Here is a 27,172-nt window from a genome sequence, read left to right as displayed (position 1 = left end):
CTGGACTGAGGGTTTGTAGGCCTGTTGTAAGGCAGGTCCTCACCAAAAATCACTGGTAACAAAGTCGCCTATGGGCACAAACCCACCGTCGCTGGACCAGACAGGACTGGCAAAAAGTGCTCTTCACTGACGAGTCGCGGTTTTGTCTCACCAGGGGTGATGGTCGGAATCACGCTTATCGTAGAAGGAATGAGCGTTACACCGAAGCCTGTACTCTGAAATGGGATCGATTTGGAGGTGGAGGGTCAGTCATGGTCTGTGGCGGTGTGTCACAGCATCATCAGACTGAGCTTGTTGTCATTGCAGGCAATCTCAACACTGTGCGTTACAGGGAAGACATCCTCCTCCCTCATGTGGTACCCTTCCTGCAGGCTCATCCTGACATGACCCTCCAGCATGACAATGCCACCAGCCATACTGCTCATTCTGTGCGTAATTTCCTGCAAGACAGGAATGTCAGTGTTCTGCCATGGTCAGTGTTCTGCCATGGCACCTCTGGGACCTGTTGGATCGGCCAGAAATGAACGGGAACTTGCAGGTGCCTTGGTGGAAGAGTGGGGTAACAACTCACAGCAAGAACTGGCAAATCTGGTGCAGTCCATGAGGATATGCACTGCAGTACTTAATGCAGCTGGTGGCCACACCAGATACTGACTGATACTTTTGATTTTGACCCCCCCCCCCCTTTGTTCAGGGACACATTATTACATTTTTGTTGGTCACATCTCAGTTGTTGAATCTTATGTTAATACAAATATTTACACTTTAAGTGTAAATAAACACAGTTGACTGTTCATGAACTGTAACTCAGTATAATTGTTGCATGTTGTGTTTACATTTTAGTTCAGTACATATAGCCTATATAAAGGGAGAGAAGCTTAGGCCTAACCCCAGGAGATAGATATATGCCAGTGGCATGCTATGACTCCAACATGCATTTCTTTGTCAGACGGTTACTGCGTCTGCTATACAAATATAGACGTACAGGAGGGTAAATTCGTAAATTTTCTAGATGAATATTTTTGGATAAAGATAAGCATTATATTTTTTTAGATTATAGGAGTAACTCTGTTAGGCTAGAAACAGACTTCCTCACCTCAAACTCAACTGTCGGGAGTCAGTTGGAGCACCGGGGCACAAGGCCTTCATTTCATAGGCTGCATTAGCTAAAGCTTAATAATAGCCACACCATAACCTCACAAACTTTTCTAAACTTTATTAGGGTAATATAAAAAGTCAAGCCATTGTTTATAGGGAAAATACGAGCAGAAGTACAAACGTAAACCAGGGGGAAACGCAATAGGGGCCCCCCCCAAAAAAAAAACACACTCCCCCCAAAGCAAAAAATAAATAAAATTAGTTTGACAACCCTCTATTCTGGACCCCCCCCCAGTAAATATTTTTTAGTAGACAAAGATCCTATTGAAAATGAATAATCCCCCATTCAAACCCAGTATTAAAGGTACCCTTTAAAGTGGACAAACTGGCTGTCTTTTAACTATATAATAATGCTTGAAATGATCTTGAAAATATATGATTATCAGTAGAAGGTTCTGGACAGTCAGTCAGATAATAACAACACATTTGTTGAGACAAGCTGCCCCTGTATATGTTGTGGGGTTAAAGTTCAACATGTCACAACTTGATATTAGATGGTTCTTCCCCCTGAAAATAGTCTTGAGCCATGAAAAACTGTAATCCATAGTAGTTCTTTAAACAGCCATTACAAACTCCGCTAGCAAAACAAATCCATTCTGTGGAAGTGATGGGGGCATAATATATCATTTTTGGTTCAAATGGCCAGATGAACAAACCAAATATGAAGTTGATTTAAACTTTTTATTTTATACATGCTCACATCACCTCCATACATTTTTTTTTGCTAGTGGTAGCTAATGTTAGATGAAGTTTATAATGGCATTTTAAAGAAAACTGGGTACATCAAGCTGTAATAGTGAACTTCCCATTTAAGGACCTGGCTCAAGGGCCCAAACGGTAGGCTAAGTCAACCTAGCAGCCCTCTAGTTGCCAGATCAATTACGCCTGGCCCGGGATTCAAACCGGTCAACTTTAAGCCACAGGTCCAACGTTCTTAGCCGCTAGGCTACCTACCGCCCAATTCTTTCCCGATCAGCATAAAGTGGATATTTACTCCTACACAACACAACACTGTCAATACACTCAGACTCTACCCTACACATGAATGTATTACATGTATTTATCATTACAAAGACACCGGTACACTTAAAGGTGAACATGAACAGTTTTCCAGTAGAAAAGATGAAGAACACCAGTGTAGATTCCATATGAGATTATACATGGTCTTTATTTTCTCTATAAATAACCTGTTAATTAGCTCAAAATTACAAGAGGAAATTTTGTTTTGTTTTTATTAAAAATGTAATTTTTTCAAACCTCATGGGTGTCTGTAAAACATTACAATGAAAAGTCAATCAACAAGCCCAAATGCGCCAAATGCCCACTCGACCCACCAAACCCCATTTAATGGTCTACAATAACTGTGTCATACCAAGATATCGACCCCAAAACATTTACAACAGTTGACAGAAAGAAGCTGATGCTTTCCATTAGCACAACACATTACGAAGAAAAAAAGCTGTCAACTCCAGGAGGCCCCCCAAACGCTGCGTTAAAGAAAAGGTATATATATATTTTAAAGGTGTCTAGAGATGCTATCATCACTGCACCATGACTCCTCTTTATTCAACTCACAACTTTAACAGAAACCTTATTTATATATCATACATGTATAAATTGCTATTCAAAATTATTGGTCTATATACGACGACGTGCAGAATGCCAGTACTTTTATTTTATTGGTCTTCGGGGACACGTGTAGTAGTTTTATGACAGATTGCCACTAGCTTTCTGATATGGGCATGGCCTGGAAATTAACGCATCTATAGACATGGTATGGACAGGCGGACACTTGTAGAACAGGAGAGAGCACAAAATACAAAAATAAAATGAAAACAAATATTCTTGCTCCCAGGGGTTGAAGGATGATTGAAAGGAAAGAACAGGGAAAGGTGTAGGTTGGAATGTTCCTTTCAACCTTAATCATCCTCGCCGTCCTCCTGTAGAAGAGATACACATTTACCTGTATGCCTATGAAGACTAACATTCCAGACAAGTGACAGATACATTACAAGTGACAGTCTTCCATTACATAAACATTTATTTTAAAAAGCAGGGACAGTTTTACAATAGTGGGGGAAAAATGCTTAACGGGAGTTACCTCTCCATCCTCTTCGTCATCTTCCTCGCCTTCATCCTCGTCTCCTTCCTCATCGATGTCTTCTAAGCCCTCTTCGTCGTCATCATCGTCGTCACCTTCCCCTTCCTCATCATCCATGTCAGGGACCTGTTAGAGTTGAGAGATGATATATTAATGAGTCCCAAACACAGCACTAACTAACACAACGATGTAGGCATGAGCTGATCTTCAGTTTGAAATTGAGGCATCCAGTTGAGATGTCTAGGTAGCTGGACATGGTTGTCAGTCATGTTCATTAGAACTCTATTACAGATGACCCCTTGGTCTAATGCCATGGCCCCAATGCAAATATATTTTGGCTAACTAAGAAACACAGCGAATACTTTACCTGGCCTACCAGAGCAAGACACCATGGGAGTCAACAAAGAACTATAGACAATAGCATGGAATCATACCAGGTAATACTGTAACGGGTTGGGCCAGATGTCATCCTTGACGACCTCTCCTAGTTCGTCTGCCCCCGCGTCGGAGTGATCTGTGAACCAGGTAAAGAAGCTCTCTGGTTCTTCGTGTTGCCTCTTCTTACCCGCTTTGTTTGGCGTTTGGCTGGCACGCTTTGTCAAGTCCTGAGATCAAAGGAAAATACTAAATAAATCACAAGCAGTAAGACCATACATTTTGCTTTGATTTCCTGCAGCATGACAGACGGCAATTGAAATTCACATTTTTTATAGACCATTTACTTTAAGTTGTAGATGTGTAAACATACCTTTCCAGCCTTCCATTTGATTTCAGTTGACTTTGAAGATGGGTCCCCACTTTCATTCAAGTGAAACTCTTTGGAGAGAATTTTGTTCTCAAAGTACGGGTTCTCATCGAAGTACTGAGAAATAAACCAAGAATCTGGTTAACTAATGCACGGGTCTGTTTATATAACACGCACAATTCCTACAAAGATTTAAAAAAACTCACAAAATCTATTCTGTAACCCGACTTGATGTCCTCAAACTCAGTCACCTCCACCCTGGTAAGGTAATGAAGTGCCTCCTCATCCTCCTCACCAAGAAGGGCTGAAACTGACAACACGAATACAACCATAGGTTCGTCAATGGACAGCAGCAGTTTGTATACCAACAGCTTAACCACCAGACTGTGATAATGGTGGTTGGTGGGCAACAAAAATATAATGTGCAGAATCCGACCATGTACAATAAGTCTTCATTCATCAAGAACATGAAGTAGTAAAAGAGCATAATATCTGCATTTACCTTGTGGATGGTTAACAAATGTTGTGACCCAGAAGTTGGGGATTTTTGCTATGAGTTCTGACCGCTTCTGGAAGAACGGCTGGCGTAATTTATTGTACTTCTGCTCTACTTTTAAAATCTCCTCGCTGGCCTGTTCGTTCAATCTAAAGGGGAGAAAATCATGCAAAAAAATACAATTAGATCATTGCCATAAGGTATATGGGCAGTCTTGAAGATGTGTGAGGATAATTAACTCACCTGTCAATTTCATTCTGTACTTCGTCAATGTGTTCAATAGCTTCCTGTTGCTCTTTTTCTGAAGAGAGATTAAATTCGGTCTTAATTTTGTTAAAAGACAATGACGAAATTGGATGTGCATTTCTATGCAGAAAATATTGCTGGCTGTAAATAAACAGTGTAAACACGCTATCTGTCCGGTACATAAAAACTTCAGCATGAGGTACCCATGGGATAAGTAGCTATGCATTCCAACTTATTTCGTAGTATCTTGAGCTATCAAGAAGTTAGCTCGCTAGCTAAGGTAGCCAAAGCACTGATGCAGCTTCCTGCAGTTTCTCAAGGCCGCGTGGTTTGAATGAAGGGGGGCCGCACGCTTGGGACTGTTTTCGCCCCTCACCGACATGCCTGTTACATTCTGGCGGGTGATACTAGTATCTTACGAACGCAATATTTAGCTGTTATCTTTCATTCCGTGCCAGTTCTAATACTGCAATTTCCTGATTTATTTCCATTCGTGTATGCAAACCGCAATGGCGGAGCAACAATGAATGTTGGGCCTCACGAAAACAAATGTTATCTAGTTAGCGCATGTTAGCTTACTAACTGGCTAGTTCGTAAACAACTAACGTTAGATAACAAAAAACGTGTACAACAATGTAACATGTGCAATGTAGTTAACCTTAACACGTTAATTACTTTCATTTGTAAGTAAACGCGAATCCCTCCCAAACATGCGTGGCACAATGAGCTTGTTCAAAGCACAACATGGCCTCCAACGTTGTAACGTTAGCATAGCGGGCTAGTCAGTAAGCTAACGTTAGGTCGCAGATCCATTCTCACTGTGCGAGCAATCTAAATTATTTGGATAAACCTTCATCAAGAAGCATTTAGTGTCAGGCTAACTAAACGGGTGATAGCTTAAAAACAAATGAATACGCCATGGCTATTGCCAGGCAAAAACAACTGAAAATGGCGTTGTAACATTTACAGGAGGCCGCCATTTCTTACCGGAGGTCTCGTCCGCTCCATCATGATTCGAGTTCTCCTTTCTACCGACTTTCGCCGCCGAGGCTGACATGATTTTCGAACACCTTAGATGTTTGAGACAGAATATATATTCCCAGTTGTTCAGATGTCTCCTCGGGGAAGAGAAAAGTTACGTTCCACCTTCAACGGTGGAGAGTGCGAATAACGCGCGTGTCGTGAACAAGAGAGGCTTTGCTCATGCACACACACGGTCGCCAGAACGCGCTCGCCAGAACGCGCCTTCCAAAAGTAGGAAAAAACTCCGCCCCAGACAGAACGACTAATCGCATAATTTCCACTCGAGGAAGTGTTTACCGGTTTCCACTAGTTACAACAGCCAAATTGGTCTAGATCATAAAATGTATGAAAACAAAAATTTAGGGTTAGGTGTAAGGTTAGAAGTGAGGTTAAGGTTAGACTGGGTTTATTACTGTAATGACCGGACTAGATCACAAAGGAACAATTGTCCAGAGAATTGAGTTTACGAATTGACGGTTTATTAACCCAACTTTACACAGGCTACTGTTTGGCTGTAGCCCACGCCAAATAAATGAAAGATACCCCACAAACCAACCCTGGCCTTCTCTTGTGAAACCCAGACGTAAGAGGAAGAACAATGGCTAAACCTGGTCTTAACTTCTAACGCTCCATGCCCATGCCCAACCCCCCTCCACACCACTCTGCCAACCACCAGGATGCCCGGCATCAGAACATTCCAGGCATTCCCGTGATTGGCAGATAGCAGGTTGATTGGCATGTCGAACACTGGGTACTGGTAAGTACAACACAACCAACTAATAGCCTAAGACATAACACACAGCTGTCTGTTCAGGTACGTACACAGCCCCCCCGCCACAAAGTCCCTCATCCCCGAGGGAACAAACAAAGTCTCTGAAGCGACCCAGAGGTCTCCTTTGCCTGCGTGGCCGTGATGGTCGCAGTGTCCAGATGTGAAACAGGGGGCTCCATCCGTGGCAGGGGGCTGCCCCTCTGGGACCCAGGGGATGAAGGCAGGGATATGGGGGACAAGGAAGTGGGAACTGGGAATACAGTCTGTGGCTCCGGGGAACCACGTGGTGGCACAGGGAGGGAGACAGGGGGAGTGGGCTGTCTGGAGCTTTGTCTGCGGAACCTGGGGGTGGGTGCCTAGAGAATGTCATTGCCAGAGAGGGGAATTGTGTGGGTACCTGGGGTTTGGGGAGAAGAGGTCCCTCTGTATGGGGCTAACCTGTCCCGGTGCAGTGCCACCCTTCTCCCCCTGGGAGGAAGCTGCACCCGGTAAACAACCTCCCCTACCCTCTCCAGGACACTGCAGGGTCCCACCCAGTGACTGTGGGGCATCTGCCTTTTTTCCTTAGGGGGCTGGCTGTAGACCCTGACCAGCTCCCCAGCCACAAAGTGCCTTCCCCGGGTGTGCACGTCATAGTTCCTCTTCTGCCTCACACCTGCATTCACCAGCTGCTCTCTGGTGAAGGTGTGGGCTGTCTCCAGGCGGTCCTGGAGTCTCCAGGCATACTCCGGCCCTGGGGGAACATGAGGGCTATCCAGGGGCCGACCAAACGCCATCTCTGCAGGGGAACGGATCTCTCTCCCCAGCATGAGGAGGGCAGGAGTGCAGGAGGTCTTGGACAGCGGAGCGGCATGCCATGAGGACCATAGGCAGGTGCTTGTCCCAGTCACGCTGGTGTTTGGAAGAGACGATGGCCAGCTGCTGTCCAAGCGTTTTGTTGAAGCGCTCCACAAGGCCATCACTTTGAGGATGGAGAGGAGTAGTGCTTGTCTTGTGCATACCCAGCCTCTCACACATGGTGGCGAACACACGGGACTCAAAGTTTCTGCCTTGGTCACTGTGGATGGTGACCACTGCTATCTGCCCAGCAGCTAGCCAGCTAGCCAGCTAGCTAACGTCCACCGTCTATCGAATAGCAGCACTAAAAACTATTACACTCAACTGAATGACCTGATTAGTGTAGTGTTAGCTAGCTACATAGTTGTCTTTGCTGTCTTCGTATTCCAAGATAATTGTGTAGTTTAGAGTGTGTAGTCTTACTGGCACAGCCAGAAGAGGACTGGCCACCCCACATATGCTCTCTCTAATTCTCTCTTTCTTTCTCTCTCTCGGAGGACCTGAGCCCTAGGACCGTGCCCCAGGACTACCTGACATGATGACTCCTTGCTGTCCCCAGTCCACCTGACTGTGCTGCTGCTCCAGTTTCAACTGTTCTGCCTTATTATTATTCGACCATGCTGGTCATTTATGAACATTTGAACATCTTGGTCATGTTCTGTTATAATCTCTACCCGGCACAGCCAGAAGAGGACTGGCCACCCCACATAGCCTGGTTCCTCTCTAGGTTTCTTCCTAGGTTTTGGCCTTTCTAGGGAGTTTTTCCTAGCCACCGTGCTTTTACACCTGCATTGTTTGCTGTTTGGGGTTTTAGGCTGGGTTTCTGTACAGCACTTTGAGATATCAGCTGATGTACGAAGGGCTATATAAATACATTTGATTTGATTTGATTTGATTATCTTAATTTACCTAGGTTAGCTAGCCAGCTATTTGTCGTCCTTAACGTAGGAGACACTGCTAGCTAGCCAACAGCTAGCCAACGTCCACCGAATTGAACTTCCTCACTCAACAACCCGGTCGCATTCCGCTTCGCTCCACAGGTAGTATCACATTTTCATTTCATTTCATTACAGTACAACGGTTTGATTTGTTTGATTGTAGCTAGCTACATAGCTAGCTACATAGCCATCTTTGTATCAAAGATAATTGTGTAGTCTAGAGCGATTTTCTAGGTTAGCTAGCCAGCTATTGTCGTTCTTTTAACGCAACGTAACGTAATCAACACTGCTAGCTAGCCCCCGAATAGCAGCACTGTCGAAACTATCACACTCAACGGAACGACTTGATTAGTGTAGTGTCAACAACGCAGCCACTGCCAGCTAGCCTACAAAGTCAACAACGCAGCCACTGCCAGCTAGCCTACTTCAGCAGTACTGTATCATTTTAATCATTTTAGTCAATAAGATTCTTGCTACGTAAGCTTAACTTTCTGAACATTCGAGACGTGTAGTCCACTTGTCATTCCAATCTCCTTTGCATTAGCGTAGCCTCTTGTGTAGCCTGTCAACTATGTGTCTGTCTATCCCTGTTCTCTCCTCTCTGCACAGACCATACAAACGCTCCACACCGCGTGGCCGCGGCCACCCTACTCTGGTGGTCCCAGCGCGCACGACCCACGTGGAGTTCCAGGTCTCCGGTAGCCTCTGGAACTGCCGATCTGCGGCCAACAAGGCAGAGTTCATCTCAGCCTATGCCACCGTCCAGTCCCTCGACTTCTTGGCACTGACGGAAACATGGATCACCACAGATAACACTGCTACTCCTACTGCTCTCTCTTCGTCCGCCCACGTGTTCTCGCACACCCCGAGAACTTCTGGTCAGCGGGGTGGTGGCACCGGGATCCTCATCTCTCCCAAGTGGTCATTCTCTCTTTCTCCCCTTACCCATCTGTCTATCGCCTCCTTTGAATTCCATGCTGTCACAGTTACCAGCCCTTTCAAGCTTAACATCCTTATCATTTATCGCCCTCCAGGTTCCCTCGGAGAGTTCATCAATGAGCTTGATGCCTTGATAAGCTCCTTTCCTGAGGACGGCTCACCTCTCACAGTTCTGGGCGACTTTAACCTCCCCACGTCTACCTTTGACTCATTCCTCTCTGCCTCCTTCTTTCCACTCCTCTCCTCTTTTGACCTCACCCTCTCACCTTCCCCCCTACTCACAAGGCAGGCAATACGCTCGACCTCATCTTTACTAGATGCTGTTCTTCCACTAACCTCATTGCAACTCCCCTCCAAGTCTCCGACCACTACCTTGTATCCTTTTCCCTCTCGCTCTCATCCAACACTTCCCACACTGCCCCTACTCGGATGGTATCGCGCCGTCCCAACCTTCGCTCTCTCTCCCCGCTACTCTCTCCTCTTCCATCCTATCATCTCTTCCCTCTGCTCAAACCTTCTCCAACCTATCTCCTGATTCTGCCTCCTCAACCCTCCTCTCCTCCCTTTCTGCATCCTTTGACTCTCTATGTCCCCTATCCTCCAGGCCGGCTCGGTCCTCCCCTCCCGCTCCGTGGCTCGACGACTCATTGCGAGCTCACAGAACAGGGCTCCGGGCAGCCGAGCGGAAATGGAGGAAAACTCGCCTCCCCCTGCGGACCTGGCATCCTTTCACTCCCTCCTCTCTACATTTTCCTCTTCTGTCTCTGCTGCTAAAGCCACTTTCTACCACTCTAAATTCCAAGCATCTGCCTCTAACCCTAGGAAGCTCTTTGCCACCTTCTCCTCCCTCCTGAATCCTCCCCCCCTCCTCCCTCTCTGCAGATGACTTCGTCAACCATTTTGAAAAGAAGGTCGACGACATCCGATCCTCGTTTGCTAAGTCAAACGACACCGCTGGTTCTGCTCACACTGCCCTACCCTGTGCTCTGACCTCTTTCTCCCCTCTCTCTCCAGATGAAATCTCGCGTCTTGTGACGGCCGGCCACCCAACAACCTGCCCGCTTGACCCTATCCCCTCCTCTCTTCTCCAGACCATTTCAGGAGACCTTCTCCCTTACCTCACCTCGCTCATCAACTCATCCCTGACCGCTGGCTACGTCCCTTCCGTCTTCAAGAGAGCGAGAGTTGCACCCCTTCTGAAAAAACCTACACTCGATCCCTCCGATGTCAACAACTACAGACCAGTATCCCTTCTTTCTTTTCTCTCCAAAACTCTTGAACGTGCCGTCCTTGGCCAGCTCTCCCGCTATCTCTCTCAGAATGACCTACTTGATCCAAATCAGTCAGGTTTCAAGACTAGTCATTCAACTGAGACTGCTCTTCTCTGTATCACGGAGGCGCTCCGCACTGCTAAAGCTAACTCTCTCTCCTCTGCTCTCATCCTTCTAGACCTATCGGCTGCCTTCGATACTGTGAACCATCAGATCCTCCTCTCCACCCTCTCCGAGTTGGGCATCTCCGGCGCGGCCCACGCTTGGATTGCGTCCTACCTGACAGGTCGCTCCTACCAGGTGGCGTGGCGAGAATCTGTCTCCTCACCACGCGCTCTCACCACTGGCGTCCCCAGGGCTCTGTTCTAGGCCCTCTCCTATTCTCGCTATACACCAAGTCACTTGGCTCTGTCATAACCTCACATGGTCTCTCCTATCATTGCTATGCAGACGACACACAATTAATCTTCTCCTTTCCCCCTTCTGATGACCAGGTGGCGAATCGCATCTCTGCATGTCTGGCTGACATATCAGTGTGGATGACGGATCACCACCTCAAGCTGAACCTCGGCAAGACGGAGCTGCTCTTCCTCCCGGGGAAGGACTGCCCGTTCCATGATCTCGCCATCACGGTTGACAACTCCATTGTGTCCTCCTCCCAGAGCGCTAAGAACCTTGGCGTGATCCTGGACAACACCCTGTCGTTCTCAACTAACATCAAGGCGGTGGCCCGTTCCTGTAGGTTCATGCTCTACAACATCCGCAGAGTACGACCCTGCCTCACACAGGAAGCGGCGCAGGTCCTAATCCAGGCACTTGTCATCTCCCGTCTGGATTACTGCAACTCGCTGTTGGCTGGGCTCCCTGCCTGTGCCATTAAACCCCTACAACTCATCCAGAACGCCGCAGCCCGTCTGGTGTTCAACCTTCCCAAGTTCTCTCACGTCACCCCGCTCCTCCGCTCCCTCCACTGGCTTCCAGTTGAAGCTCGCATCCGCTACAAGACCATGGTGCTTGCCTACGGAGCTGTGAGGGGAACGGCACCTCAGTACCTCCAGGCTCTGATCAGGCCCTACACCCAAACAAGGGCACTGCGTTCATCCACCTCTGGCCTGCTCGCCTCCCTACCACTGAGGAAGTACAGTTCCCGCTCAGCCCAGTCAAAACTGTTCGCTGCTCTGGCCCCCCAATGGTGGAACAAACTCCCTCACGACGCCAGGACAGCGGAGTCAATCACCACCTTCCGGAGACACCTGAAACCCCACCTCTTTAAGGAATACCTAGGATAGGATAAAGTAATCCTTCTCACCCCCCCTTAAAAGATTTAGATGCACTATTGTAAAGTGGCAGTTCCACTGGATGTCATAAGGTGAACGCACCAATTTGTAAGTCGCTCTGGATAAGAGCGTCTGCTAAATGACTTAAATGTAAATGTAAATGATGGACTCTGCAGCTCCAAACCTGCTGAACATCCCCGCTGTCAGGGCGTCGACGATGGTCTCTGCCTCCTGGTCAAGCAGAGTATAGGCCTCGGGCCATTTTGTGAAATAGTCCATGGCCGTGAGCACCCAGCGGTTTCCACTGTCTGTGGTGGGGAACGGCCCAACTACATCCATTCCCATCCTCTCCATGGGAGCCCCCACTGGGAACTGTTGGAGCTGAGCATGAGAGCGGCCTGGGGGGCCCATTCTGACTGTGCAGTTGTCACAGCGGCGGCAACAGTCCTCCACATCCCTCTTGTGCTGCCCCCAGTAAAAGCCTTGGCGGAGTGTTTTTGTGACCCCAAAGTGTCCAGTCCCCACCCCCCCATGAGTACTCTGGAGCACAGCCTCCCGCAATGCTTTTGGGACCACCACCTGCCACATCTCCTCTTCCGTAGCTGACTCCTTCCATGCCCTCTGTAGCACGCCATCAGCCAGCCGCAGTCTCTCAAACTTTGACCACAACCCTTTGGTCGCAAGTGAGAGCGCTGTCACCTCTTCCCATGGTGGCCTCACCTGCGCCTCTACCCACTCTAGCACTGGCTGTAAAGTCTGTGTCCCGTCCCTGCTGCTTCCCCCATTCAGCCACGTCAACAGTCTGCAGCTCACAGCAGATGGGCCTGCTGGCCCGACACACTGTGGCACAGACCCCCTCCTCTGCACACGGCACTCTCTCCCATCCCTCTCACCACTCACAGTGGCGGCAGCCGTCTGCAGTACAGGGCCGACGGGACATGGCGTCGGCGTTGGAGGGGTGTGCCCCTGCCCTGTGCACCACTGTGAAGTCATACGGCTGAAGCTCCTCCAACCAGTGAGCCACCTGCCCCTCTGGCTCTCTGAAAGACATGAGCTACTGGAAAGCATAGTCGTCAGTCCGTACAGTAAAGGGCAGGCCACCCAGGTAGTACTTGAAGTGTTTGAGGGAAGCCACAACAGCCAGGAGCTCCCGCCAGGTGACAAAGTAGTGGTGCTCATGTTTGTCAAATGTTTTGCTGAAGTACGCCACCACTCTCTCCCCTTCTGGCCCCACCTGGGCCTGAACCCCACCCATGCCCACATTGCTCGAATCTGTGTCCAGGATAAAGGGCAAGGTGAGGTCAGGGGGGGCGAGCACGGGGGCCTCGATCAGTGCACGTTTGAGGGTGTTGAAGGCCTCGTCACACTCCACTGTCCAAGTGAAGGCCTTGTCCTTTGGCAGCAGGCGGTTCAGGGGAGCAGCGACGCTTGAGAAGCCCCGTACAAACCTCCTGTAGTACGAGGCCAGGCCCAGGAAGCTCTTCAGCTGACGCTGGTCGGTGTAGGTGGGCCAGTCTCGGACAGCCCCAAACTTGTCCTCCATGGTGCTGATCCCCTCCTTCCCCACTCGGTGGCCCAAGAAGGACACCTCTCTCCTCATGAAGTGGCACTCGGGGTGGAGCCTCAGGCCTGCAGCAGCCACCCGCTCCAGCTCATGCCCTAGCGCCACCAGGGCTGACTGGAAGGAGCTGCTGTCATGACTGTCCTGATCAGGTCAGGTTACAGGAGACCACAACCCTACAGATTATCTCTCAAACCCAACAGAGGAGGAGAGAAATAGGGGTCTGAAGATGTGGGGGTTTTATGACCCCTCACGCCCCTGGTAAATCTCAGGCTACAGACAAATTCCTCTGTCCTATTACTATGGAGAACCAGCCTCAGAACATTAATTAAACATGAAATAAAGGAACTTTGGAACAATGGTTTCCGTCTGCCACAATGGTGGTCATGACGATAGATGGAATATGAAAATGTATGTCATTTTTGTTTTGTTATTAAAGGTTAATAGATGACGTTATTACGAAAACATTGTAGCATCAACAGTTTTCCTAGTATATGTTTGATGTTTATACATTGTACATTGTGTGGAAAATGTCCAAATCAAAGGGAATGTTTTGGTAAAGATGAAATGTGAAGTTAGTTGTCTAAAATTGGATTTGAGAAAAACCTAGACCTTGCTCTTACCTTGGTACGCCCAGAGAATTGCCCTAAAGGCGGTTACGCCCACTTCTGACCCGAGGGTATAAAACCTGTGAGTAAAGAATTTATAGAGAAGACCACGTGACCCAAGCTTCAGCCAAGGTCGAAAAAGTCAACGAACCCAAAACGCAACGCAAGTTTGAAGACAAAAAAATATTTTTCTACCCAAACTACGGATGAGTAGCTGTGTCCAAAGCGGGAGAATTCAAGTCGAACCACCTAGCCTCCATCTCCCATCGAATCGTGGTATCTACACTGTTTCATTCCAATGCTGTGAGCTCTGAGCTACAGAGCTGTCTGTCCTCAGAAGACCCCTTCCAGAGCAAGGGTGAGGGAACAGACTTCTAAGCCAAAAGGACATTGACATCGAGAGGACGATCAGAGAGGTGCGCCGGAGACCTTCCCCACGTAATTACATCAGTATATTCTGACCCATAAGAGCGGCAGTTTGGGGCAAGGCTAGGGTTAGAATAGCATAGCTGACACATTCACCCAAATGTATATTTATCTCGTGTACTTTCTTTTTTCTCTCACTCTTTGAAATCCCCCTTTTTGGGTAACGCGCCATAGTGTGTTGGCCCATTATACTAAGTTCTAATCAATAGCCTATAATGTGTTTTGTCTATGTGTATCTTTTATCATCATTTTAGCTTTTTAGTCAAATATTCAACTAAGATTGGTGTGGTACGAACTCATTGGTGAGACCTGGGTCCGTGCAGATTCACAGACTATACAACGTTCAGAACGAGATTGTAGAGGTAACTGGTTAATTAGCGGCTGTTGTAAAATCGGTATTCTGATATTATTTGAGTCAATTTGGGAAATAGAAACTCAATAAAAACTAGTTTTCCCATGGTGCCCCAGGTTAATGAGTTAATAATTGCTTGATTCAGTTAATCACGCAATTAGAAACGTTTAATAATTCGATGAACAACAGTCGTCACATTAACTAATACAACGTCACGACACTGCCATGGGCCAGGATGTCATCGAGGTATACCAGACACTGCTGTCGGGGGATGCCATCCAGCACCCTGTCCATCAAACGCTCAAAAGTAGCTGTAGTGTTGCACAGGCCGAAGCACAGGACCTTGAACTGCCAGTGTCCTCTGTTAGTGGAGAACGCAGTTTTGGCTCTGGCCTCTGGGGAGAGGGGAACCTGCCAGTAGCCACTGCGGAGGTCTAGTGAGGAGAACCAGGAGGACCCCCTAACCAGGTCCAGCGACTCATCGATACGTAGTATGGGGTATGAGTCCTTCCTGGTTACCTTATTCAGCCACCTGTAGTGCACACAGAACCTCAGCTTGCCCCCTTCTTCGGAACCATGACGACTGGCGCCGCCCAGGGACTGTCTGAGGGCTCAATGAACTCTGCATCTCCAACACAGCCTTGTCTGCCGCCTCCTGGCATGCCAGTGGGATACGGCGGGGGCGCATCTTGATGGGTCGAGCATCACCTGTGTCGATCTCATGCTGCACCAGATGAGTCTGACCCACCTCTTCCTCTGAATTCAAACAGCAACTGCCACAACCGTTCCTGCTGCTCGGGGTCAAGACCAACACAGTTCCACCCCCATATCTCCCTCACCGCAGACAGTGTCCTGTCCTCTCCCATCTGGGGTAGCTGGGTTGGGGGTTGCGGTCCGGGCTCACAGAGGGCTGTGTCGTGGAGGTAGCTGGGGGAATGTAACACACAGCCCTAGGTGACAGAGGGGCTGGGGAAAAGGCACAGACAGACGTGGGGGAGGGGGGGCAGCCATGAGTCTCTGCTGCTTTAACTGTTGGAGTGAAGGGTTTGTTGGGTTGAGTGAATGTGACATTAGGGGGGGCCATGGTGACTGCCGGCCCTCCCTGGAAGCTCAGTGTGCCCCCATTTAGGTCTAACTGGCAGCCTGTGCTCCTAAGAAAGTCCAACCCCGGGGCCTCCCGGGTGGCGCAGTGGTTAAGGGCGCTGTACTGCAGCGCCAGCTGTGCACCAGAGACTCTGGGTTCGCGCCCAGGCTCTTTTGTAACCGACCGCTACTGGGAAGTCCGTGGGGCGACGCACAATTGGCCTAGCGTAGTCCGGGTTAGGCAGGGGTTGGCCGGTAGGGATATCCAAGCCTCATCGCGCACCAGCGACTCCTGTGGCGGGCCGGGCGCAGTGCGCACCAACCAAGGTTGCCAGGTGCACAGTGTTTCCTCCAACACATTGGTGCGGCTGGCTTCCGGGTTGGATGCGCGCTGTGTTAAGAAGAGGTGCGGCTTGGTTGGGTTGTGTATCGGAGGACGCATGACTTTCAACCTTCGTCTCTCCCGAGCCCGTACGGGAGTTGTAGTGATGAGACAAGATAGTAGCTACTAAAACAATTGGATACCACGAAATTGGGGAGAAAAAGGGGTAACATTTAAAAAATGTTAAAAAGAAAAAAAGAAAGTCCTACCCCAGGATACAAGGGTCCTGCACAGCCGCCACCCACACAGGATGACGCATAGACCTGCCCCCTACTGTCAGAGCCCTTATTCCCTTCCCTTTCATGGGTGCCAGCTCACCTGGCACGCCAGTCCAACCTGGCACAATATCCGGCCTCACCAGAGTTACTGTGGACCCAGTGTCCACCAGGGAACCCCCTCCACAGTGACAGGGAGATGACAAGAGTCCCCAACACAGGTCCGGCCCACCACAACAACAGGCTCCATCAGCCTGTGGGGGAAGTGGAGCCTTGCTTCCCCGTCTGTGCCGGTGGGCTCCTCCTGAAGATGATGGTGGTTGGGAAAGAAAGCCAGGGGTCCGCACTACCCGGTCTATGAGGACCCTGAGCCGTTTCCCTGAGCTCTTAGGGACATGGGGCAATCCCGACGCAGATGGCCTGGCTGGCCACAACCCCAGCAGACCCTGGAACCAGGGCGTGTGTTTCGTGTCGCCTGAAGCGACACAGCACGAATGAGTTCTGTCATTTCATCCACCCATGCAGGCTTTTCCGGCTCTGGGCTGCTCTGCCCCCCAGCCCGCATAGAGGGTCTGTCTCCCTTCACCCCCACCAAAGCCCCAGCTGAAGCCCCAGCCCACACCAGCTCCCTCTCGAAAGCCATCTCCAAGGCTACCTGCAATGACTCAGGATGAGCCAGCTGGGTCTGTATGCGCAGCTCCGTAGGAGAGAGAGCCTGTATGAACTGGTCCCGTGCTAGCTCGCTCTGCACGGAGGGGGGCCTGTGAGCATATACCCGCCGAGAGAGGCTCTCAATGTCATTAGCTAGCACCCGTAGAGGCTCTCGAGGCTGCCTGCGTCTATAACTCAGTTCGGAGTGCAGCAGCCCGGGCTGTACACACTGTCCATAGCGTCCTCCTCAGCGCTCCCACTAAAGCACCATAATCATGTCTGTCCTCGGGGATAATCAATATCAAACAGGCCAGAGCATCATCCGTGAGGCATACAGCCAACTGCAGTGCCCTTTCTTCATCCGACCACCCCCTAAAATGAGCTAACAGTTCAATCTGAGCATGAAAAGCTTCCCAATCCGCCTCACCGGAATACGCAGCCGGGAACTGGGCGCCGCCATGTTTGTTTACATCCTGAGCCCCAGATTCCCCGTCCCGCCGTGTCGACGTCACCCCTTCGGTCCGCCCACCAGAATCCGCGTGAAGCACAGTCGAAGAAGCACTCATGCCTGCTTCAGCTGCCATCACTCTAATGTCCTCCCTCAAGCGACCTCTGGGCTCCGACGCCCTGGCGATCTCCTCAGCCAGATCCTCCAACGTCCATGCACACGCACCTCCTTTGCCATAATCATCCCCTACCTCTACCTTCACTTTTGGATTCCTCTCGAAGCATTTTCAATCCCCGTTCTGACCTACGGTAGCTAGCCACAGAAGTTAGCTAGCTAGCTGGCTAACTTTTATCAACATTTATATTTCTGACACCAATGTAATGACCTGACTAGATCATATAGGAACAATTGTCCAGACAGAGGATTGAGCTTATGAATTGACGGTTTATTAACCCAACTTTACACAGGCTACTGTTTGGCCGTAGCCCACGCCAAATAAATGAAAGATACCCTACAAACCAACCTTGTGAACCAACCTTGTGAAACCCAGATGTAAGAGAAAGAACAATGGCTAAACCTGGTCTTAACTTCCAATGCTCCATCCCCCTGCCCATCCCCCCTCCACGCCACTCCGCCAACCACCAGGATGCCCGGCATCAGAACATTCCAGGCATTCCCGTGATTGGCAGATAGCAGGTTGATTGGCATGTCGGACGCCGCGAACACTGGGTACTGGTAAGTACAACACAACCAACGAATAGCCTAACACATAACACACAGCTGTCTGTGCGGGTCACTACATTACTTTGTTGCTGGGTGTCCAACTTGGTGTCTGCACTGCTGTAATTCAACTTGTGTGAGATTGTGTTACAGGAATTTAATTCCTCTATGTTTTAACACCCAATTAAAATTAAACACTCTGTCAATTCATAAGGATTTGTATGACCCTTATTTTATAAAAATGGACAGAGCCCAGTCTTAAAGTCAAATAGCGGCTTTTATTCACGAGAGTACTGAACACGATACAGGTTACCACAGGTTATAAACTGAAAATGACGTCATTAGTTCCAGTACCAACCCGTCTCTTCTCCCACCCTGGTACAAAGGCTATATCTCAAGCCTTCCCACATCGTCTCCCTACCAATTTAATATAATTTATGCCTGAGCCAAGGTCTTCTTGTGTCGATAAGCATTCTAGCCAGTCTGAAGATATAGTTCATTCATTTCTACCAAGGAACAGACAGTCATTGTTCTAATTCTTGATTATATTTACACACATTCTATTCAGTACTAGGATTAAGAAAGAAAATTCATACATATACAGTAACATAATAGTATTCTGATTAGTACATATACAGTAACATAATAGTATTCTGATTAGTATATATACAGTAACATAATAGTATTCTGATTAGTCAGTCCTGATTGAAATGTATACATATTTAGTCATTATTGATCAAAATTCCCTTAACACCTGGCCAGAGTGGAAGTTTAGAAATCTCAGATGGCGGGTTTCTTCAAAAAACGTCAGCAAACTTTGATATATCAAGATGAGGACACTGATCTCAGATAAAGAGTATCCCACTTTTTACAAGCATGTAGAGGCAGGAGATAGCCAGACGAGTAAATTGGGCTAAGGAACAGAAGTTGGGTATTGGAGAAAGGCCATCAGTGCGTGTTCTGCAACCGATATAGCGGAAGAATGCAGGGCAAGAGCTGATAGACGTGGTTATGGACAGCGTGGAAGAAGAAGAGCCGAGTGCAGAGGAAATATGTGTGCTGAGGAAAAACGGCACCAAGTATAAACTGTACTCTGCTGTCTCTGATGGCTAAGAAATTGAACCCGACGAGAGTGATGACGAATTACCTGGTCATGCAAAGGAGGATTCTGGACCAGTGGGAGTGACATTTTTGGAGAAATTGTATCCCTGCCTTTTGGCTGACAGGTATCCTAGTGGTTAGAGCATTGGGCAAGTAACTGAAATGTTGCTAGATAGAATCCCTGAGCTGACAAGGTAAAAATCTGTCGTTCTGCCCCTGAACAAGGCAGTTAACTGTAATGGAAGAGCCGAGGCAGTCAAAACACAAGGAAGAGACCAAACGACCCTGAGGGCACAGGGTTCATCGTGTCAATCAAAAGATGCTTCAAAGGCAAAGAAACACCAAACTAAATTGAAGTTGTGCCTCCTAGTTTTCTGTTACGTTTGGTTTGAAATTACATCATAAACATAAACACAGCTAAACACTGAATACACTGAATACACATAGACTGGCCTTTGTAGCTCAGTTAGTAGAGCATGATGCTTGTAACTAGAGGTCGACCGATTATGATTTTTCAACACCGATACTGATTATTGGAGGACCAAAAAAGCCGATACAGATTAATCGGACAAATTTTTAAAATGTATTCGTAATAATGACAATTACAACAATACTGAATGAACACTTATTTTTACTTAATATAATAAAATCAATTTAGCCTCAAGTAAATAATGAAACATGTTCAATTTGATTTAAATAATGCAAAAACAAAGTGTTGGAGAAGAAAGTAAAAGTGCAATATGTGCTATGTAAGAAAGCTAACGTTTCAGTTCCTTGCTCAGAACATGAGAACATATGAAAGCTGGTGGTTCCTTTTAACATGAGTCTTCAATATTCCCAGGTAAGAAGTTTTAGGTTGTAGTTATTATAGGAATTATAAGACTATTTCCCTCTATACCATTTGTATTTCATTAACCTTTGACTATTGGATGTTCTTATAGGCACTTTAGTATTGTCAGTGTAACAGTATAGCTTCCGTCCCTCTCCTCGCTCCTCCCTGGGCTCGAACCAGAAACACAATGACAACAGCCACCATCGAAGCAGCCGTTACCCATGCAGAGCAAGGGGAACAACTACTAGAAGGCTCAGAGCGAGTGATGTTTGAAACACTATTAGCGCACGCTAACTAGCTAGCCATTTCACTTCGGTTACACCAGCCTCATCTCGGGAGTTGATAGGCTTGAAGTCATAAACAGCTCAATGCTTGACACACAACGAAGAGCGCTGGCAAAATGCCCGAAAGTGCAGTTTGAATGAATGTTTACGCACTTGCTTCTGCCTACCACCACTCAGTCAGATACTTAGATACTTGTATGCTTGTATGCTCCGGCAGATTATATGCAACGCAAGACACGCTAGATAATATCTAGTAATATCAGCAACCATGTGTAGTTAACTAGTGATTATGATTGATTGTTTTTTGTAAGATAAGTTTAATGCTAGTTAGCAATTTACCTTGGCTTACTGTACTCCTTGTGGAGTGCAACAAGAGAGAGGCAGAACTTTATTGTGTTGGACTAGTTAACTGTAAGGTTGCAAGATTGGATCCCCCGAGCTGACAAGGTGAAAATCTGTCGTTCTGCCCCTGAACAAGGCAGTTAACCCACCGTTCCTAGGCCGTCATTGATAATAAGAATGTGTTCTTAACTGACTTGCCTAGTTAAACAAAGGTATAAAAAAATCGGCCAATCGGCGCCAAAAAATACAGATTTCCGATTGTTATGAAAACCTAATTAATCGGCCATTCTGATTAATCAGTCGACCTCTACTTGTAACGCAAGGGTAGTGAGTTTGATTCCCGGACCACCCAAATGTAAAATGTACGCATGCATGACTAAGTCGGTTTGGATAAAGGTGTCTGCTAAATTGCATATGTGACCGACCGACCGCCTTGATTCAGTCTTATGTAGCAACATTTGAAATTGTGTTTTTTACATTGGATAAAAGCAGAGACTCAGAGCTACAATGTAGTATATCATACACTGCATTTGAGGAACAATGGGGAAGTAATTCTGCTTTGAAAGTTGATCAACTTGTAACCTCACTTTTGAGAAAATGGCCTTTGAATGTTTTGGTACCTACTGGAGAGCTCTTCTTTGTCTACACCCATTCATCATCGTTCACACCCTCTTAAGCTTTAGCCCCGATCCAAACTCTAACCACTCTACTCGCCCTAGCAGAGCTGGTTTGACATGTTATCCAGAGCGTTGGTTACTAACTGTGCTGCTGGCAACAATTTATTTACACTTTTTGCTGACGTTTACTGACACCGGCCATATTCAATGTTTGTTGAGCGTCCGTAAATTCATTAGTTATTCTGTGCTCTGGCACACTCAGTCGAGTGCGCTCTGAAATCGGAGTAGATGGCCAGACTTAATTGACAAACTCACCCGAAATGATTACTTGCATAGTGACATGTAGCTAGCTAAATAATGAACCATAATCCCAACTCATGACGTTACTACCCTGCATAAATCTGCAGGTAGCTAACCAACCAAATTCAATGTTAGCTAGCTAACATTAGGCTATAACTAGCCAAGCATATGGCTCTGAGATACGAATAATAAGATCATATAAGTAACGTTAGCTAGCGAGCCAGCCAGTTAACGTTAGCTAGCTAACAGTACACTCAAAATTAGAAACGCATAATATCTTAAAATATAGCTAGCTAGACTATCTTACCCGTATACATCATAGATGGATCCGTCTCCTGTCATGGATGCCATGGTTGCCCTTAGTTTGAAGACTTAATCTGGAGACAGGTTTTTTTCCCATCTCCTTAGCTATCACTCGAATTCTACTGATTTCAAAACTCAGTCCTCCAGAAAGTGGAGAGCAGCACTTCTGCAGTTTTACTACGCAATACATTTTTTTTAAAGCTGCGTTAGACAGGATTACCTACACATTACCTGCACATACTGAGCTCAAATAGACAGAAGCATGCGATATGGCACCAATCCAAACTCATCTCTCGGCATGTCTCAGCCAATCATGGCTAATCTGTGGCTAAACCGACTAGGCTCGTAATTTAACAATTGTATTCGTATTTACAGATGGCATACAAGTTTGTTATCAGGCTCGTAATTTAACCCACTGTTCCTAGGTTGACATTGTAAATAAAAATGTGTTTTTAACTGACTTGCCTAGTTAAATAATGTTAAAACAAAAAAAATGCGGGTACTGTTAAATAGGTGAAGGTAGCTTCAAGTGGACTTGTGAAGATTTTCTGTGTTACTTCTGCCTAGAGGGAGGGGGTTGCTCGTCACGACAAGTCCTGTGATATGCTTTGCTCTACGGAGAAGGGTGCCTTCGAAAGGAGTGATTAATGGGGTGGCGTTGAGGTGACGCAAATGAAATGGAAGATTCCCTAAGACTCCCACTGTTTGGTGATACACAGACCCGGTGGCGAGCGTGGTAAAACTGAGCAGACACTGTCTGTCCTTTTGAGTTTTGAAGCAGGGTCTTTATCTGACAAAGTCATGTTGAGATACAGCGCATTCGGAAAGTATTCAGAACCTTTCAATTTTTCCACATTTTGTTACGTTACAGCCTTATTCTTAAGTGGATTAAATCATTTCCCCCCACTAATCTACACACATAACGACGAAGCAAAAACAGGTTTTTATACGTTTAATTTACTAAAATAAAAAAATGCAAATATCACATTTACATAACTATTTAGACCCTTTGCTCAGTACTTTGTTGAAGCACCTTTGGCAGCGATTACAGCCTGGAGTCTTCTTGGGTATAACACTATAACACTACCTCGATCCTGTCTCCCAGTCCATGCCGCTGAAAAAACATCCCCACAGCATGATACTGTCACCACCATGCTTCACCGTAGGGATGGTGCCAGTTTTCCTCGAGTAACGCTTGGCATTCAGGCCAAAGAGTTCAATCTTGTTTTAATCAGACCAAATAATCTTGTTTCTCATGGTCTGAGAGTCCTTTAGGTGCCTTTTGGCAAACTCCAAGCATGCTGTCATGTGCCTTTTACTGAGGAGTGGCTTCCATCTGGCCACTCTACCATAATGGCCTGATTGGTAGAGTGCTGCAGAAATGGTTGTACTTTTGGAAGGTTCTCCCATCTCCACAGAGGAACTCTGGAGCTCTGTCAGAGTGACCATCAGGTTGCTGGTCACCTCCCTGACCAAGGCCCTTCTCCCCCATTTGCATAGTTTGGCCGGGTGACCAGCTTTGGAAAGAGTCTTGGTGGTTCCAAACTTCTTCCACTTAAGAATGATGGAGGCCACTGTGTTCTTGGGGACCTTCAATGCTGCAGACAATGCTGCAGACAGAACACGATCGAACATCTCTGGAGAGACCTGAAAATAGCTGTGCAGCGATGCTCCCCATCCAAACCTTCAGAGCTTGAGAGGATCTTCAGAGAATAATGGGAGAAACTCCCCAAATACAGGTGTGCCAAGCTTGTGGCATCACACCCAAGAATACCCAAGGCTGTAATCGCTACCAAAGGTGCTTCAAGAAATACTGATTAAAGGGGCTGAATAGTTATGTAAATGTGATATTAGTGTTATTTTTTTACTATAAATTAGCAACGATTTCTAAAAACCTGTTTCTGCTTTGTCATTATGAGGTATTGTGTGAAAACAAAACGATTTAATCAATTTTAGAATAAGGCTGTACCCTAACAAAATATGGAAAAAGTGAAGGGTTCTGAGTACTTTCCGAATGCACTGTAGACACTAGTGCTACTTCAATAGGGTCTGTAGAGTATTATGTTCTTTACATTCAACCATTTATCAATCAATCCACCTTATAATATTATTTATCTTATATAAAGTAGTAATTGTCTTTGGTTTAGATTTTTTGTAACATTATTTTAACATTATGCATTATGGACAAAGCTGAAAAAATGATTGATTTCGTATCATACACATGGTGTTTTACCACAGACTTTTATTTTGATGGTAAAATCTTTAAACCGGAAGTCTTGATGTTTCTGTCAGGACAGTAACGTTGCTGCCATGACGTTAATATCTCACAAGCTGTGATTTGTTGGTACAGTTCCCACCTCAGGTTCCCACTTAGCAAATTCCTATTATCCTCTTGGCCAAATATGATGTATATACTGACAGGATGCATGTCTCTACGCCCTAACAATGGGACATGTTGTCCACAAAGCGGCACGGCGGGCTGTCTAGCTCCCGCCTGTCCTTTCTTTGGATTGGTGGATACATCTCATTATCCTTTTTTGAATATTCGGGTTGTTGACGTCAACCGCCTGTATTCAACGGAGAGAGATGCTATGCTACTAGCCTCATGCCATGAATATGCATAGCCATCTTGAGGCGGCCCCGATATAAACAATTTTTTCTCAAAGTTGCCAGGGTGTCACGTCCTACTTATATTAGTGCACTCCTAACAACTTAATTAAGCATTACGAAACTTCTATTCGACCAAATAAACCTCACATAGCAGATAAGCCATCCAATTTTTTGTTGATACAATTCGACACTCTTTCATTGACCTCCATACAAAAACTCCTTGCTCGGCTAGGCTAGTGGCAAGGGACATACTCTTGTCACAATGGGCGCAGATTTCAGCGTGTATATGTGTGCACACAGCGTCGAGAAGGAGCCAAACACTTGCTCAAGATTTTTTATAACTAACCCATTAATGAATTCATTGTCTATCTGTGGCCTAACTACAGTCATGGATGTTACCGCTTCATCAGGGAGCCACAAAGATGAGGTGATGTCTTCACTGAATTCACGTTATGTTTGCTATTTCATGCAGCCACAGAATAGATAGAAGCTAAACCAATGATTTTGTATTCAAATTTAAAAATTCTGAGATATCAATTCACGTAAAGTGATGACAATGGGTGTGTTTTGCAATGAAGATCTACAGTATCCTCAACAGCACTTTGTAAGGTAGCACCATGGTTTAGCTGGAGGACAGCTAGTTTCCGTCCTCCTCTGGGTACCTTGACTTCAATACAAAATGTAGGAGGCTCGCGGTTCTCACCCCCTTCCATAGACTTACACATTAATTATGACAACTTCCGGAGGATGTCCTCAAACTTATCAGAGCTCTTGCAGCATGAACTGACATGTTGTCCACCCAATCAAAGTATCAGAGAATGAATCTTGTACTGAAAGCATAAGCTACAGCTAGCTAGCACTGCAGTAAAAGGTAGTAGCTGAGTAGCTGACTCAAAGAATAGCTAACTCAAAGAGATAAAGAAAATAGTTGAACAGTTTTGAACAAATACATTTCTTAAGAAATGAAGGAGAAGCAAGCGAGAGCTTTAATTTGATTTATATTTAGTTGTATTTTTTTCATTTTCACATTCTTAGCTAGCGAATGCAGACAGGTAGTTTAGCCTACTCAAATACCCGGCTCAACAGAGAGGGATTCTATGTTAGCTATAGCTGGCTATGGCTATCCAACACGGGAACTCTTCTTAGTCAAGGTAAGCTTTTGGTTTTATTAATTTATTGCCACTGGTGCCCGCCGGTGTAACTGCTAAACTGCTTGCTGTAAACTGTACACTGTACTGCATGATTGTAGCGGGTTTACTAATGCGTTAGTTGTAGTAGTATGTTGACTATGACATTGACATGGTGACAACGATGTAGGCCGTGTCTGTCACCATGATTACTCAAATTTCTCTCGGCCTGTGCACCTACGTTGTAAACTTTCTTTCATAAGCTAGGTTGTATTAAACTCATAATGTGTTTCAGCCTAACTCAGTGCTTTCTGCTGTCCCTGATTGATAACCATACCCGGCCAAAACATAGAAATAAAGAAACTAGAATGCCCACCCTAGTCACACCCTGGGGACTGTGTGATACCGATGAGTGTCAGTTTGGTACCTTCAACACCTCGCACAAATACAAATAGTGAAGCAGTCAATCTCTCCTTTGACTTTGGTAACTTTGGTAACTGCCAATCCATGATAAAACAGAGGAAGATAATCCTTAAAACCTACGTTTTTTCAGCAATATGTTATGATCAATGATATCAAAGGCTGTATTAAAGTCTAACAAAACTGCTCCCACAATCTTCTTATTAATCTATTGACATTTTAGTCATTTAGCAGACGCTCTTATCCAGAGCGACTGACAGTTAGTGCATTCATCTTAATATACAGTGGGGCAAAAAAGTATTTAGTCAGCCACCAATTGTGCAAGTTCTCCCACTTAAAAAGATGAGAGAGGCCTGTAATTTTCATCATAGGTACACTTCAACTAGGACAGACAAAATGAGAAGAAAAAAATCCAGAAAATCACATTGTAGGATTTTTAATTAATTAATTTGCAAATTATGGTGGAAAATAAGTATTTGGTCAATAACAAAAGTTGGCAATGACAGAGGTCAAACGTTTTCTGTAAGTCTTCACAAGGTTTTCACACACTGTTGCTGGTATTTTGGCCCATTCCTCCATGCAGATATCCTCTAGAGCAGTGATGTTTTGGGGCTGTTGCTAGGCAACACGGACTTTCAACTCCCTCCAAATATTTTCTATGGGGTTGAGATCTGGAGACTGGCTAGGCCACTCCAGGACCTTAAAATGCTTCTTACGAAGCCACTCTTTCGTTGCCCGGGAGGTGTGTTTGGGATCATTGTCATGCTGAAAGACCAAGCCACGTTTCATCTTCAATGCCCTTGCTGATGGAAGGAGGTTTTCACTCAAAATCTCACGATACATGGCCCCATTCATTCTTTCCTTTCATTCTTTCAGTCGTCCTTGTCCCTTTGTAGAAAAACAGCCCCAAAGCATGATGTTTCCCCCCCATGCTTCACAGTAGGTATGGTGTTCTTTGGATGCAACTAAGCATTCTAAGTCCTCCAA

At 46.4% G+C, this 27,172-nt stretch overlaps 1 protein-coding gene across 1 annotated transcript; it reads right to left on the bottom strand.

Annotated features, from left to right (window-relative positions):
• Positions 1–1,201: 1,201 nt before the first annotated feature.
• On the bottom strand, positions 1,202–5,961 carry LOC115147094 (protein SET-like). Its single transcript, XM_029689089.2, has 8 exons — positions 5,734–5,961; positions 4,744–4,801; positions 4,507–4,649; positions 4,211–4,314; positions 4,008–4,121; positions 3,694–3,864; positions 3,260–3,385; positions 1,202–3,098 (listed from the first exon to the last, which is right to left on the bottom strand). Exons 1-8 carry the CDS (start codon positions 5,801–5,803, stop codon positions 3,078–3,080), a joined length of 807 nt encoding a protein of 268 aa, XP_029544949.1. The 5' UTR covers positions 5,804–5,961; the 3' UTR covers positions 1,202–3,077.
• Between the last annotated feature and the right edge of the window lie 21,211 nt (positions 5,962–27,172).

The sequence above is a fragment of the Oncorhynchus nerka genome, linkage group LG19 (genome assembly GCF_034236695.1).
Source record: "Oncorhynchus nerka isolate Pitt River linkage group LG19, Oner_Uvic_2.0, whole genome shotgun sequence".
NCBI classification, from domain to species: domain Eukaryota; kingdom Metazoa; phylum Chordata; class Actinopteri; order Salmoniformes; family Salmonidae; genus Oncorhynchus; species Oncorhynchus nerka.
This window is presented reverse-complemented; position numbering and strand designations above follow the sequence as displayed.